Source organism: Sinocyclocheilus rhinocerous, unplaced genomic scaffold, assembly GCF_001515625.1.
Source record: "Sinocyclocheilus rhinocerous isolate Xijiao unplaced genomic scaffold, SAMN03320098_v1.1 scaffold288, whole genome shotgun sequence".
NCBI lineage: Eukaryota > Metazoa > Chordata > Actinopteri > Cypriniformes > Cyprinidae > Sinocyclocheilus > Sinocyclocheilus rhinocerous.
The window spans coordinates 882,893-899,894 of record NW_015635021.1 but is presented as its reverse complement, the minus strand read 5'-3'; the positions used below and the strand labels follow the sequence as shown (position 1 = coordinate 899,894).

At 37.0% G+C, this 17,002-nt stretch overlaps 1 protein-coding gene across 3 annotated transcripts in view; it reads right to left on the bottom strand.

Moving 5' to 3' along the window:
* Positions 1 to 848: 848 nt before the first annotated feature.
* Positions 849 to 17,002, bottom strand: part of LOC107746024 (sorbin and SH3 domain-containing protein 2-like) — a 56,631-nt gene continuing 40,477 nt past the window's right edge. The window contains exons 14-25 of one of the 3 annotated variants that reach the window (XM_016560069.1): positions 15,514 to 15,597; positions 13,668 to 13,724; positions 12,465 to 12,511; positions 11,588 to 11,763; positions 9,682 to 9,743; positions 9,329 to 9,426; positions 8,106 to 8,220; positions 7,880 to 8,008; positions 7,593 to 7,763; positions 3,236 to 3,273; positions 3,030 to 3,136; positions 849 to 1,928 (exon numbers count right to left, since the gene is read on the bottom strand). In XM_016560069.1, coding sequence (XP_016415555.1) covers positions 1,867 to 1,928; positions 3,030 to 3,136; positions 3,236 to 3,273; positions 7,593 to 7,763; positions 7,880 to 8,008; positions 8,106 to 8,220; positions 9,329 to 9,426; positions 9,682 to 9,743; positions 11,588 to 11,763; positions 12,465 to 12,511; positions 13,668 to 13,724; positions 15,514 to 15,597 — 1,146 coding nt within the window. In that variant the 3' untranslated portion in view covers positions 849 to 1,866. Of the gene's footprint in view, positions 1,929 to 3,029; positions 3,137 to 3,235; positions 3,274 to 3,487; positions 3,638 to 4,572; positions 5,383 to 6,613; positions 7,481 to 7,592; positions 7,764 to 7,879; positions 8,009 to 8,105; positions 8,221 to 9,328; positions 9,427 to 9,681; positions 9,744 to 11,587; positions 11,764 to 12,464; positions 12,512 to 13,667; positions 13,725 to 15,513; positions 15,598 to 17,002 lie in introns of those variants that run through there. The other 2 variants (XM_016560067.1, XM_016560070.1) reach the window with 2 other exon arrangements.

The following is a 17,002-nucleotide window of genomic DNA, read 5'->3' as shown; positions in this document are numbered from 1 at the left end:
CAAACAGTGACAACATATCTCCTGACTCCAGTGTGCATCAGTCTCCATTCTGTGCTGAAAGAAGTCCTTTATTAGTCCCCAAAATGTTTTTTTTTTTGCATACATTTTCTTTCTTTTTTGCACCAAAGTTGTTAAATAAATTTGGCACATGGGATGAAATACAAAGGACTAAAAAACAGATTATATGAAACCAAAAGTGAGAAAGGAAGGACTTTATAATATAAGTGAAACTCATGTACAGTACAATACAAAAGCACATATAAAGTATCAGCAAACACAGCCGTGAAGCTGGAAAATGCAAACAGTGTGATTAGAATATTTAAAGCTGAAGTGTGTCATTTCTGCATATTAAACATAATTGCAATTGTTTTCAAACAGGTTTCCTTCCCATCTGCCATTGGTCAGCCAAACAGAAAGCCCCGCCCACTGATTGTGCTCAAGTCAACAAAAAGGTTTCCTCATAGCTCTCTGCATATTAAGCAACGAAATGCAACAATATTTCATTACTGACATTCTTACACACTTCAACCTTAAAGAAAACAAAAAATAATAGAACTAATAAATGTTTAAGGTGCTTTAAGATTGCTCTGCTGTCTGTGAAATTCATAGACACCCTTTTCTATATACTGAATATACGTACTTGTAAAAGCTGATGCAACACAATCTATATGCTTTCAGATGAGAACACAACAAGTGATACAGAAAATACTGATATACAGATCCTTCAAAAACTAAAACAGTTTGAACGTCAGCCAAGCATACAAACATTCATCAAAGACCAACAGCTCTCTCTATTGCATTTTATGATGCAATTTTAAAAGAGTGAAACTCATGAGAAATGTGGCAGATAAATTTAAAAAAAAGGAGAAAATAATGCTTTAGATAAATTAATTTAGGTTAACAAATTAAACAATTAAACATCATAGCAGGCTCACCTTTTAACATTGTTGCCATTCATTACTAAAACAAGCAATGATTGAATATTAATTCACATGTTTTTATACTGTATTAAAGTCAGGTGATTCACTCACAATTCAAAACTCAGTCCGTTCATAAAATTCTCAAGTAAACATTAGAAAAAAGTTCCAAAGTACCAAATTCAATAAAAGCATCTTTCCTTTCCAGAATGTCAATGCACTTTCTTTTTAAAGACAACTTGTACAAACACCCACAATGCACTGATAATTATACTGATATAGTATCCTATACGAACGATTGCTACTTAGACAATAACAAAATTGCTCCATGACAGTTATTTTGTAATTCTGTATGGCAAAAGTATTGTTATCAATTAATGGTTAAAACACATCTGTTCCTATCACTTGTTCATTTTGGCCACACACAAGGGGAATGAGCAATTTCATAATTGTCCATGATATTGCCTTTAGCTCATTTTAATGAAACTATCAATCCTCATCTATAACCAATGGTCTCTATTGCTATTAACCTTGCACTGTTTATTAACACTGATGCCTGAGGTTTCTTCTCAGTATCATTCATACTGATCTACTGACCTCACTCAATACTGAGGCTGCCTGAATCCTCACCGTACTAACTCTGAACTACCGCATCCCGGAAATGAACAATATGTCAAAATAACAGGAAAAAAACATTGATGAATGTGCTGTTCTCAGAATAGCAGATGAAGGAACAGCAAGGAGACTGTGTGATGGCACAGAAACAAAGTGCTCAAAGTGAAATAAACTTCAGTGGTTTGTCTGTGCGGACATGGCAGAGATACAACTGTTGTGTTTGTGAACACACTCACATATATTGACACACACACGTTCTCAAAGGTGAGGTGCCTCATTGGCCCTACACAGTAGGCACTGGAGTGGCCGTATTTGTGCCATTGTTTCCTCTTTGTTAAAGTGGTTTAACATAGTTTCCTGGGAACGTTCCAAATAAGCTGGTTCTCCGAGAGGTACCTGAAAACAAAGACGTGGTATAATGCATAAAAGATGAAAACATAATGTGCAATGTACATTATTATAATTACATGACACTTTGGGATACTTGATTCTGATTGGTCAATTACATAAAGTGATCAAATATTTTTGTATCATGATGGCTGTATAATTGCCTACTGGTCTGATTTCCCACATTCCCCACATACCAAGCGGTGCAGTTAAAATAAAATAACTTCAACTCTAATCATGCATGCATTTGGAAATGGGAAAGAACAGTATTATTCACTATAATTCATTCTAAGTAATACATACACTAACATTCAAAAGTCTGGGTTCAGCAAGATTTTATTTTTTTTTTAAAATAAAAAATAACTCTTATATGCTCACTAAAGCTGCATTTATTTAATCAAAAATACAGTAAAATTTGTAATACTGTAATTATTACTAAATATAAATAAATATATTTTAAAATATAATTTATTCCTGTGATCATTCTAATATGCTGATTTGGTGCTCAAGTGATCCTTCTTTTTATTATCAATGTTAAAAACATTTGCTGCAGATCTTTTTTATGCTCAAACAGCAACATTACAGACTAACTAAAGTTGAAAAAGTGAAAAAGCATAATAGGACCCCTTTAATACTCTTGTGGAAAATTATACATTTTCTCAAGATTCTATAATGAACAGAAAGTTCAAAAGAACAGTATTTATTTGAAATAGACCTGCAATTTTTTTTTTAATACATCTTTGCTGAATAACAGCATTAATTTCAATAAATAAATAAATAAAAATAATAAAAAATAAATTATTCTTACTGACCCCAAACTTTTTAACAGTAATGTATATATATTTAATTTATTAAGTCATACTGAGTACTCTATAAGTAAATCTCGTAAAAGAAAAAAAAAAACATTTGCAGAGGTGCTGTAGTAGCTTCATAAAAGACTTATTATTCCCTATTTACTTGTTCTATTTTTTTATTTGTATTTTTATCTATGTTTTTGTCCTGTCTCTGTCATTCTGTTACACTGTGGAAGCTTCTGTCACAAAAACAAATTACTCGTATGTGTAAACATACCTGGCAATAAAGCTTATTCTGATTCTGATTCTGACTTACCCACAAACCAGCCATCATCACATTTCTCAATGACATCAATAACGTCCCCCTCCTTCAGCTCCAGCTCATCCTCATTACGAGGCACATAGTTATACACAGCTTGGAAGCTAACGTAAAATTAAAATAGTGTTTTTAAAATGTGCTCTTTGTGGTCGGACAGTGAAAAAACGAAATAACAGTGTCTAAAAATTGAAAAGTGTACTTACGGCTCACCACCTGAATGCTGACAATCCTGCATCATTTTCTGAAAGAAAGAGAGAGGAAAGTGTCAGTATAATGTACAGGTAACACTTTAAGGTGTCAGAATATCATGCCAAATCCAGACACAGGATGTCAATCTGTGAGTCTTCATCGTCATCGCAGAGCTTAGAGAAGATTTGTTGTGTTACAACACACACAGACAGGAAACCAGAAACGACCAGAGAATTAAAAAAGGGATTAGAAAGGACTTCATTTCCCAGTCTGCACTGCTGCTAGTGTCACAGCACACTCCATCCTACCCTTCTTGCTCTACTGGGTGATAAACAGGGAGATAAACAGCGCCTTCTGGTGGAAATGGGGCTACGTGGTGGCTTACCCTCAACCACCACTTCCTGCCTATAAACTGTCTGCAAGAATCAAATGCAATCAGAGATCAGCATTCTCTTACAAACTCCATCTTACAACCCCCATTATTGGTCTTAATCGCACAATTAATTGTTAATTATCATTTCAGTTTAGTCATTCCAGAGTCTTGAATTATTAGGGATATAAGTACAGTCCAACAAGAGATATAATTATACATAAAAAAACACCCTTCTCACTCACACTATTGATACATGCCATATTTAAAATGATGGAATGAGGAATCTAAAAACTCATATATCTTGCAATAATTTTTTTTTTTACAGTAACCACAAGCTGTTAAGATATAATAAGGACAGAAAAAGCAGGGATGAACAGATATTAAAATTCTGTCTGATACCAATAAATCAGTAATTATGTTTACTGTATGTTATGACTGATTACTGCCAAATTGCTAATCATTGCTCATTTTAAATGCCGCAAGTGAAATTAGCTATTAAAATTATTTGTTTAATTTGTAATCTAAATATAAAATTAGAGGAAATGAGCATGCACAATTAAATAACCAATTTCAGTCAATACAGATAAATGAGTACATTTATTTAAAAAAAAATCTAAAATCAATTGATAACTGATATTGTAGTGATATATTTTGCATGGCAACAGAAAACACCATAAAGGGACCATAAAAGTGGTGCATATGTTCAGGTCAGCATGAACTGTGTGGCAAGAACAGCTTGATATTTCTACTGTGGGTTTGGAACAATATGAGGGTGTATAAATAATAAAAAAATTCATTTTGGGGTGAACTAGCCCTTTGAGACATTACTTCTAACTCTTGTGATTTGTGTCAAATTTATTTCATCTCAAGCCTTTGTCCCCCCCCCCCATGTTTGTTTAATGTCGAAAACATTACGGATGCACATGTACATGCGCCACACAGCAACCCTTAAACCAATGTTTTGTTCATTCTTTTTACCTTGATCTTAGGAGATCGAGGCTGTGAACGTGGGGAGAGAGGAGAAACAGAGGGAGAGGATGGAGGGATGGATGGAGAGGGCTGAGTGGAGACTACGGTTACAGAGGAGGGAGGAGGAGGAGGAGGAGAGGTGAGGAGTGGAGGAGATCTGGGAGGAGATGGGATGTGCTCTGAGGAAGATGGAGGAGGAGAGGGAGAGGAGGACGGGGAGGCTGGAATAGTTGGTAAAAGAGGCTGAAAGGAGGAATAAAGAGGAGGATGCAAAGAAGGAATAGGAGATGAAGGAGGGATTGGTGAGATACGAGGAGAAGGAGACTGGGAGGAGGGATTTGAAAGAATAGGAGCGGAAGTAGGAGAGGAAAGCTGAGGAAGGACAGAAGAAAGAAGGGGTTGTGGAAATGAGGAGGGAGGAGAAGGAGATGATTGATAATTAGAAGGGAAAGAAGGCAAAGAAGTAAGAATATTGAGAGTCGATGAAGAAGGAGGAGGAGGAGGAAGAGGGATTGGGGAGTCTGGAGGAGACAAAGGAGGTGAAGGAGGAGGAGTGCGGAGAGGAGAGTCTGAAGGGGAAGAAACAACTGAGGTTTGGAGGACAGAAGAGGAATAGGATACCAAAGGAAGAGATGAAGCAAGAGGAATAGGAGGAGGACTTGGAGAAGGTCTGGAAGCAGACGCTGGAGAAGAGTGAACAGCAGAGGCAGATGATTCAACATGTGGAGGAGAGAAACTAGTGGAAGATAGAGTTAGGGAGGAATCAGTCATGGGGGAGGTGGAGAAAGGGAGAGATGGCGTGATGGAGGAGGAGTCAGCCTGGCAAAGAGAAAGACAGAGCTGAAACTTTCACAACTTTGAGCCTGATTGTCAAAATAACACACACAACTAGTGTGACAGATACTATTTAAAGGGGCCATATCATAGTAAATAGGATTTGTCTTGACCTTTTGAAATCGGATTGAGGTAGACTATATATATTTCTGCTCAGAAATCTTGCCACATAACTATCAATGTTTACATATCAACGCCCATTTAATATTCAGAAGCGTGCCACATCCTGTTACAGCAAAATAACAAGGATAATGCAGGAAGGATGACATTCCTTAAGAAATGTCCAGATCACATTCACCCCAAAACCATCAGAAACACAACAAGGGATCATATTTTGCATTAGTAAAATGGTATTGTCAACACACAGTCAATCTCATTATTTTTTAATCTGATGATTCTCATTATGACTTTAATACTTCTTATAATACGGTATTGTAATACAGCAAAAACTGTTTTTTACAGAAATTATTTAAACATTTTTTATTTGCACTGCAGCAAATAATGTCATGATTATTATAAAATGTATTTATTCACTTCTTTTTACAGTAATGAGAATGAGGCTCTATTAAACACAGTGGCAAAGAGAAATTGAGGGGTAAAATAAGCTTAATTGCCCTGAAAACAAATGTAAAAGATCTTGTGTTTCCTAATAGCAGACCTTTTCCCACTTTTCCTTTTTGAGGTATAATGTGATCTGGACACCTCTTCGTAAATCTTTCCAAGTTATACTTGATCCTGCAGAAAACCGGCAACCCACAAGTAACCACTGTTATTATTTCACATGCAAATGAGTTCGCTAATCATAACAGAGTACATTTACATGAGCAAGTCTTAAGGCCTGTTCACACCAAGGATGATAACTATAACAGTAATTATAAACTTTTAATTATTATTCTAATTCTATGAGGATAGGGAAGTCCAGGTATAACATTTTTTTTTGTCCAGCTGATAAACGATAAAAACATTGCATTTAAAGCAGCCAGGAAAACTGAATAACATTATACAGTACATATCTGGACTTCAAAGAAAAAAAAAATTACAAACATGTTTGATATGGCCCCTTTGATTTAGTCATTGAACATGCAAATAATGTTTTGTATATAAAAAATAAACCTTTTCAGAATAATAAAAAAAAGTGTTAAACTTAAAGTTCTACGAGTTTTTATTCACTGCACACAACCAGACTATCATGCTTCTTTCACATTGCATGTTCTACCTCTTTTTTTGAAACAGTCTCCAAGCCTGATCTGTTGTTTGTTTCATCATCCTCTTCCTTTATGTACAACTCAGGAAGTTCCTCCCACTTTATAGCAGCTACTGGACCGTCAAACTCTGTTTTCTTATTCAAAATGACTGACAGCAGCTCCTCAGCCTTTTTCTTATGGATATCATGATGTTTATCCAGTATATATTCTGATTTGTGGCTTGGACTGATGGACAGTGGCTTATCAGGTAATGCTTCTTGATTAGCCATGCTTTCTGATCGATTGCCCAATCTGAATTCAAGTTCATTATAGAGTTGATTTTTCAGAAACATCGACATAAGCTCGCCATATGGATCAGGTTTATTTATTAGCCTGGATGGGTCATACTTTTGTATCAAGCTTTGGTCCTTTAAATACATATCTTTTAAGAGCTTTATACCATCATGACTCTTTTTTTCCATTCTTAACAGCTCTTGAGTATGGTCTGTGATCTGTTTCACTGGAATTAATGTATCTGGTACATCTATTGCTGTCAGTTTATCTCTGTAGAGACGTTCATGGGAATAAAGGGAAATATTTGAGGACTCTGAAGTGATTGGTCCTTGGCTAGGAAAAGGGGAGCATTCTTTTGCATCCACAAAAGGGGAAAGGTTTTGTGGCGGGGTGAACCTTTGCACAAGTGAAGCAGGGGATTGGGGGCCTGTGTAGTGTAGATTGCTGGGTAATGGAGGAGGGGTGGGTGGGACTGGACTGCCATAGGAAGATGGGTAAGTGGTGGAAACTCCCAACATGAGGGACAGCCATTCACTAGTGACTGTTTGAAAGTGTGTCCCAGTGGCAGAATCAAGACATTGCAAATGGGAGGGCTCTGTATTGTACTTAAGCAAGGGAAAAAGAAAGCAGGAAGGTTTATAAACTTACTGGATTAAATAAGGTCTGTAGAACAGACTTTGTTGGTGTGATGGTCTAAAACTGGCGCTAAAGACTTACCTTATGTGCCTTATATGTGTGCGTGTCTCCTTGGTGACTGGGGCTCTTGGAAGGAGAGCCCTTGATCACATCGATATAGGACACAGGGAAAATGCCCTGCTTGTTTGAGCCAGGAACCTTTCCTTCATACCAATTCTGATCCACCTTCCTTAGAAGGATCACTCGCTCCCCCTACAGCAGCAAAAACATGCATGCTTTAAATACATGATTCAGGGTGGGGTGAGTTAACAAGTGTATATCATAGAGCTCGAGAGATGGCAGGGTGTGATATAGGGCTTTACACTTGCCTTTCTAAGAGAAAGCTCCACGTTAGTGTCAGCATTGAAATTGTATCGTGCTATGGCCTCTCCAATCTCTCGAACCTGAGCTGGAGGAGGAGGCCTGACAGGCTGAATCCGCTCTGGAGATGCGACCTTCTGAAGGAGAGAATGAGAGAGAAAGCCAGAGGGAATGTGATTAAGTGTGTGTCAGAGTTTGGTTTAACTACTGTAAATAGGTTATTTTAACACTGACCTCGACATAAGAGATGGGGAAAATCCCAATCCGTCCTCTGTGTTCCCCCTCATACCAGTTACTGTCAATTTGTCTGATGATGTTGACAGCATCACCTTTCTTAAAAGAGAGTTCCCTGCAATGTGCAGTAAACATGCATATGTGACCATAAACATGCATTACATACACAGTAAAAAGAACATTCAAACCAGTGACGCACCTGAATCTACCTTCTGTAGCGGTCACATTTCTACTTTTTCTACTGATGCAACCAGAGATGAAAATATTCACCAATAGTCCTGTACACTGTTGTAGCTTTTAAATCTTTATTAAATGTGACCCTGGACCATAAAACCAGTCATAAGGGTCAATTTTTTGAAATTGAGATTTATACACCATCTCAAAGCTGAATAAATAAGCTTTCCATTGATGTATGGTTCGTTATGATAGGATAATGTTTGGCCAAGATACAACTATTTGAAAATCTGGAATCGGAGGGTGCAAAAAAATCTAAATATTGAGAAAATCGCCTTTAAAGTTGTCCAAATAAAGTTCTTAGCAATGCATATTACTAATCAAAAATTAAGTTTTGATATATTTACAGTAGGGAATTTACTAAATATCTTTATGGAACATGATCTTTACTTAATATCCTAATGATTTTTGTCATAAAAGAAAAATTTATAATTTTGACACATTCAGTGTATTTTTGGCTATTGCTACAAATATACCCAAGCGACTTAAGACTGGTTTTGTGGTCCAGGGTCACAAATAAGAGCATTTTGGTCTAAGACCTTCTTCAGGCATTGCAAACACTTATTTATTAAATATTTGCTAATTACAACAATGCATTTTTCTAATGTATTACCCAATGAATTTGGTGATATGCAAATTTCAGGCTGAAATTCAAGGGCCTTGAAATTCTTTAATGGTTTTATTAGCATGGCTTTTCATGCAAGCTGACACTTTCATGCACCGACAGCTCACAGCTCAATTGCGATGCAGAGGCCAATTTGACTTAAAGCAAGTTCATACACAGATGCGCAAGAGCAAAAACTGCAACATAAGAAAATGCAAAACAATGAAAGAAAAAAAAAAGCTTTGAATGGCTAGACAAGAGTAAAATTAAACACTTTCACAAACAAAAAGCTGACACGGCACCTTGCAGATTCAAATTCAGTGAGATGCCGTGATGTTATTAGCATGCGCCAGACAGAGTCTCTCAGAGTTTTATATATACTCACTTGGCAGACTGAGCTTTAAAATCATAAATAGCCCTTGCAGACTGTTTCTGATGGAGGAGAGAAGACAATATAAGATAGGTCATCTGCTTAGAAGAGACCTACAAAGCAAGCAAAAACACCATCAGCTATCCAACATAAGCACAGCTGAGCCAAATATTCTGAGACCTTAACCAAAATGAAGGTTACAGGGTCATGGGTCATTTATGGCAGAGCGGAATAAGGATTCAGGATTTAAGATTGCTTTACACTTATTCACTACTCAATGATGTTTTCCCTGAGTGTTTCAAAACATTGTTCTAATTAAATCAAAACTAGTTCATGAAAAATAAATATGAGCAAAGCAGCATTTCTACCTCTCTCTCTGGCGTGGGTCTTCTGCTTTGTGGTGTGAGACGTCCTGTATCAGAGCCCTGATCTGTGGAAACAAATATGTCAAAGATGTCAACAGAAAGAAAACAATTGTGTTCATGGTGGCACCACATGCATTCCGCTGGTGTCAAAAGGAAAATGAGACAATTAAAAAATTTACAAATATTTATTTCAAATTTCAGGTCAAACACAAAATAAGGGATGATCCGGATATACACAGTATGACATAAAAATGGCATGCAATTGACATAAAAAGGACCCATATATATATCACAAAACACTGTATTTAATAAAAAATAACATCTAAAATACATAAAAAGAAAGCAAATGAGTGGCTTTATAACAGTATTTCATACATCAGCAAGTGAAAAAAAACAAAACAATGGCAAGGGCAAGGGCACAAAATCAAAAGGGAAAATTCAGCTCAGTAAAACACATCATGCATAAATACCAGACGGACACTAATTGCAACATGGACTGCTAATACTTCTTTTCCACACTTGTATCATTGCACATAAACAGCATGGAATGCAGTGATGAAACTGGCATAAAGAAAAACATCTCCCATGTACTCATAATTGGAGTTTTTGTGTTAGCATTAAAGTTAACTCTAAGCTCTATTAAATAAAAAAAAAACAAAAATCTGTTTTGAATATATATATATATATATATATATATTGAAAACAGATTTTTTTCCAATCAAATACTTTCCTGAATGAGAATATCCCAAACAAACTGTGTTGATTCCATCTTTATGTCTGGTTCAAACTTTCTGTTTCAATATATGAATATAGGACTCTAAATAGTAAGATCTCCCAAAGATCTAATACATTCAAGTAGGACACTAGGTGCCATGCTAATAAAGCATGCTGATTAGGTGGAAAAGAAGTGAAAGCGCTTGTATGTTTTCGCTAGGGAACGTTTGAGGTAATGACGTGAGGATTTTGCAATAACGATACAAAACAAAACAAAAACTCTAGAGAACTAATGTAGCTGCACCTGAATAGCAGTGCACATTAGCATTAGCATTATGCTGGTTGTTGTTGGAGGCGTCTGCATGGTGGTGTTGCTGCTGGTAGGAGGCACATTGGTGGGCTCCATGATAAGGCTGGTGGACGTGGGGCGAGGAGGGTGAGCCGGACCCTCTCTGAGCTCGCAAGGAGGAGCTACGCTTGGGCACGTCTGGTATCAACTCCTCCAATAACCGCTGCAATATGCTATCATCTGGCATCCTTGCTGGTCCCTGCCCCCTTTCTGCCCTTATGTGGTCATAAATGTCCTGCAAAGCGGCATCTAAAGCTTCATAAATTGCAGTTTTGGATTTCGGCCGACCGCTTCTGCAATGTCGTCGTTGGGTCTCCATACCTGGAGAGCTCATACAGGAGGAGAGTGACTCACTAGCGTCTCCAGCTGTGAATTAAAATAACATCCAACGCAGCATGGCAAAGAGGAGACAGGAAAGCTGGTTAGTGAGCTCAGCTGACAGAAAATGACAATGCGAGAGAAAACAGGTATCAGTAAAAGCGACAGAAAGTCAGAATGTGTCAGTAAATTTATAACAGAAAGGGGACAACATGCAGACTCACATAATTATGATCTTATATAAAAATGTTAACATTTTGCTAGGAGTAAGTCTAACCACAAATGTGACCATCTAATGAAGGAACAAGAGAAGTGAGTTGTTTCGGTTTCTGGCACAAATCAAACAATATATACAGATAGAATGGTGACAGAACAAATCCATCAAACAGTTCCTCTGCACAGAATAATGCAGCACTAATGTAATATGCCATTAGGCATTGATGCATAATCAAAACGTCTTCAGCAACATTTGACCAGTCTAACACCTTCTGTTAGCATTTGTAGTTGTGTGACTGTGTCTGAAATTACCTTTGGGTCTGGATGGTGAGGAGGGGGAGGAACGTATGGTGGGCTTCTTCAGTGTCTGTGCTTTATTGGAGTCCAGTGGGTGGGAAAATACTTGACTGGCATTCTGCTCACTTCCTGTTTTGGCTTGAGTGACAGATGGTTCCGACTTTCGCCTTTTCTTGTAGTCACTTGCAGTACTAAGAATCCCCAAAAAATAATAAAATAACCAAAGCAAAACATTATTGACTTTGAAGTTCTATAAAATTACTGAATAAATTGATAGAACATTAACTTTAACCTTAATTAATGATAGAACATTAATTAACTATTAACTTTATATTTGCAAACAAGATTACAACAAAATAATTTCTTTAACAACATTTTATGCCTAAAAATACACAATTAAGGGAATAGCTATGCAATTGTAATGCTTTTGTAAAAAACAGTGTACAATACAAATAACTAAGCCGTTTATGCCATTTTGGAAAATGGAAACAGCACCCAGGATGGCTTAGCTAGTGGACAATATACTCTGGTACATATACTGACCATGACACTCTGATTGCAGGGTCTTCTACACATTAAACAGTCCTAAATAAGGTTTGTCATATCCTTTACTCTATAGATTCCATATGAATAGCAAGTGGCATTAAGCTAAAGATGATCTGAGAGGAGTAGGAGGTACATACAACGCTTAATACTCAAGTATGGGATGTCAAATTCATATACACACAGTGACAAAAATAAACGCTGGCAGAGCTTTTAAAACATGAGTAAATTACAATTAGACTGAGGATGCTCAGGTTCTATCCTCCAATGGATATCCAATAGGCATCTCTCTGGGAAATTAAAGAGCCTGAGTGAGAAAAGCTGGTATAAGAATGAAAGGGAAGCTTACCTTGAAGGCCCGTCAGGTCGTTCCGAAGGCGAGAGATAGAGGGATGACTGAAAGAAAGCAGACAACAAAAGAGAAGAGTGAGAACCATGGGAACAAAGAAGTGTAACACTCCCGTGCTGCGCCACAATCAAAACCTTCCCCCCCCCTGCATGCACAGCCGTGTCCGACGAGGGTTCCACATCTCTCAATCCCACCTTGAAGGATTATGTAAATGAACTTTGACCTCCTGCGAGAATAAAAAAAGGGCCGGGGTCCCACATTAAGCAGACCCCAACAAAAGCCAGTGAACAAAACAGTACAGATCCAGAAAAGCTGCATGTGGCACCAGGTCACAAGAAGCCCCGTCTATTATGTTGTCCAAGATCTCCACGCCTCCTTTCCTTTCCTTTGACACAGCCTGGGGTGAATTACAACAAATCTGAGCACAATACAGCAGTCTCTGGTGTTCATTCTGGCTTATTCATGCGACTTGGATCAGGGACAAGAAAGAAAAACAATTACTGACAACACAGCATTTTTAACACACCAAAGCTGAACCTAGGTCAGATAGGAAGACAAATAAAAAGCCAATCCACAGACACAGGAAAAGTGCAGAAAACTCACAACACAAACATGCACATGAACACATTCATTCAAAAACATAAACAGCAGAGGAAGAAAACCTGACAGTAAAATGAAATATACAAAAGAACATTCAAAAAAGCAGTTACAAAAAGCCCAAAATGCATATGTGGGTGTTCAATATTTTGTTATATTTTTCAGTAATATATTCATCTGACACTCCAGGAAAGCCTCAAATAAAGTGACTTTTCTCATGTGAACTAATTGTTTCACATTTAGTTTTGTATTTGTTTTATTGAAAAGGCTGTTTGTATAGTTTACATAGCTCATAAATTACTAGTAAATCTGACAACTAATTACAAAGAAGGCAAGTAACACATTAAATTAAACATGACATTTTGAATTACAAACACCGAAGTAGTATTTACTTGTAAAACATTCTCAAATCATTTTTAACAGTGTGTGGGTCAAAATGTTTTCCATTCGCCATCTGGAAAATAAATGATGGGAGAGGAGAAAAAATGAAAGGAAAAGAGAAAGACGGAGATAGTAGATGATAAGTGAAAAGCAGAACAGCAAATTGCAGGATGAGCAAACACCAGCAAAGGAAGCATGGATTGATGGACAGGAAGGTAGATTTACCTGTGCCACAGCATGTGTGGAGTAGTCAGGATTATAATCCAACCTCTTTTTAGGAGGCTGGATGCCCCGCCACCCGAACAAACAAACGAACAGCATAGAGGTGAAGATGAGGTGGAGAAGCAGGTGCATCATGGGGAAAAAGACACATGTGGAGAAAGTGACAACGTTAGGGCATGGAGAAACAGAGATCACACAAAACACACACAGTGTACACACAAACAAAGGGTGAATACTAGTGAATCTTAGTGTGTTGAGAGTAATCGTCTACACAAGTGCCCACACATGCTTCACCTACCTTACACACACTGCCACTTGTGTGTACATACTGTACAATACACACAACGGTGAAATTACATAGGGTTTCACACATATTTTGCTTGTTTACACATGGTGGCAGCAAACTCAACCAGTAAACAAGCAAGGAAGAGTGTGTTCTATAGGAGCTGGAGGACTTGTGCATAAATATCTTATTTATGAACATACAGTGGCCTCCAGAACATATGGACATGTTTATGAATTTTAATGCATTAGATAAAATAAAATAATAAAAAATTCAAACTTTGGAACAAGTTACACTCCTATTTACGCAATCATTTTTGCAATTACATTTGCAACTGGTCCCAATGTCATTTTAGTTCATGTACAACATTGAGAAGTCTGGGGTTATTAAGATATTAACACAATGCTAAATGCTAAAGGAAGCAGGAACGGGATGAGAATCTGGTGGCAAGTTATCAGCATTGATCTTTCTTCTATATATATTAACAATTTTTGTACTTTTTCATTTTACTGCCTCCCTATGAATCACTTACACTACTATTCAAGTTTGGGGTCAGTAAGATTTTTTTTTTCTTCATAATGTTACAAAATAATATTGCTGCTTTTATTGTATTTTTGATCAAATAAATGCAGCCTTGGTGAGTTTAAGAGACTTTGAAAGGTAGTGTATGATGAGTATTCACAACATAAATCACCACAGATATTGACGATGATGCACCTCCATCAAAATTAAGATTAGTTCTCATAAATCTTTGTGAATTTTTCAATTAACTATTCTTTTACCTTTGGTCACACAATCATGAATATCTGGTTACATCCTAGTAGTAGAATACATGCTCAACTAAGTTTGACAACCAGAAAGTTCTACATGCTTTTTATAATTTTGTGCAGTTTATCTATTGTTTCAGCATTTAGAACTTCTTAAAGTGAAATTATTCAGCTTGAAAAGTGCAAAGTTTATATGTTGGTGTATAGATTAAATATCAAAACAGGACCACTGTATTATCCAACATCTGTTCATTTTTAATAAAAAGAGTTAAACTTGACTTAATAGTGTTTTCTGCACAGGTTCTGCAGCTATAAGAGCTGTAAGCTGTAAGAGCAGGTGTGTGATACTGCAAACAGAGCCAAAGCAAAAACACAGTGTTACACACTAAAAGTTAAAACTTATTAAAAACCACTGCTATTCTTCTAAAGACAACATTGTACCCCATAATACTTGCTCTTTCGGTGAGTATCTTGAAAACAGAGCATGATTGTTTACTTGAAATATTAGCCTTGGGATTTAACATCAGACATATCATATGTGTCTGATGTCTTACACACTGCCTCTAACATTATTATTGTGCAGACTGTTATTGTGGTGATGTTAAATGTCATATTTCTGTTTTCAGTGTGCAAATTACACCAAGTTCTGAACAAGTCAGAACTTGAATTCAAAAACCACACACACACACACACACACACACACGAACAGATGCTTGTCATTACACAACAGCATGTGTTTACCGGACAAGGAGATTACAGCCTACAGCATGCCAACCTGCCGCACTCTCACTCAACTTACCGGCCGTCCAAACTCCAACTCGGAAAAGAATTTAAACCAAGGCTCATTCTCTAAATCTATGTCATCTGGGTTTAAATCAAATGTCTGGGGCAAGAAGCAACATAGAAAAAGAGAGGTAAGAAGAAGAGGAAAAACAATGAGAGGAAAACAGAGATGAAAATCAGGGTTAGGAGGACCAAAATATGCTGTAAGGACTGGTGAGCAAAGAACAGAGGAGGATAAAATTTGGGTCATCAACACATTCTCACTCACACACATATTACACATATCACACACATACATATTTGACAATATGTAATGTCAAATTAATAAAACTAAAGACATAATCCACCCAAAAATTAAAATTCTGTCATAATTTGCTCAACCTCATATTATTCAAAGCCTGTATGACTTTCTGTCTTCTGCTGAACACAAAAGAAGATATTTTGAAAAACATATTTGTTCCCATTGACTTGCATTGTATGGGGAAAAAAAGAAAGAAGATATATTGAAGAATGTTGGAAACCAAACAGTTTCGGGTCCAATTTTGTTTTGCGTTCAGCAGAAGAAAGAAATTCATACAGGTTTGAAATGACATGAGGGTGATTCTCACCCTGCATCCCAATGTTCATACTATCCATCCTAAATAGCATGTGAGATTAAATTAGTGTGTCCCAAAGCATAGTATGTTGAAAAGAGTATGCCAAAAGTCCCCGGATAGTCTACTATTTCAGGTCGATTTTTGAAGTGTGGATCCGTGCACACTCTAATGGCTAATAATACCCACAATCCAATGCGCTTTGACGAATGATTCGGTTGAGAACTACAAAAACTACAAAAAGCGTTTAAAAAACTACAGACATGGCGGATGCGCCCGACCAACGGTTAAGTAGAGAGGTTGTTATAAAGGGGTTTGAGTTACTAATAATCAACATTTAACCTGGTAAAATAATGTTTATTTAATCTTATCTATATTATATTTCATCTGCAACAGCAGTGTAAACTTTTATAAACATCCGTTTGGTCGTTAACTTTTAAATACATCATTATGCAGAAAACATGAGCAGAGTTCTCTGCATAAAGACCCGCGGCTGGCAGATCAACGTGCTACTTCTTTTCTCTCCGATATGGTAGGAAGTTAAATGAAATGAAATGTGGATGTTAACTGTGACAAGATGATTGACAGGCCAGTTTACAGTGACAGGATGCGTGTAATTATGCGACAGAGCGGACAGTTAAAGATGCAATTGTATGACGTGATAGTATGTCGCAAAGCTTGCATACTCTTCTACTGCACACTCAAAAGTGTATACTTTTTCTTCACCAAAAAAGTACATACTTTAAGGGCGTAGTATAAGTAGGCACATTGGGACGCAGCATCAGTTTCATTTTTGGGTGGACTGTCCCTTTAATATGTGTTGTGCCTCTCAGTACTGTCCAAAAGGGGGAGACATCATGCTTCTTCCTCTCTGCTCTCTCTCTAAAATCTCTTTTTTTCTCTTCCTTAAGC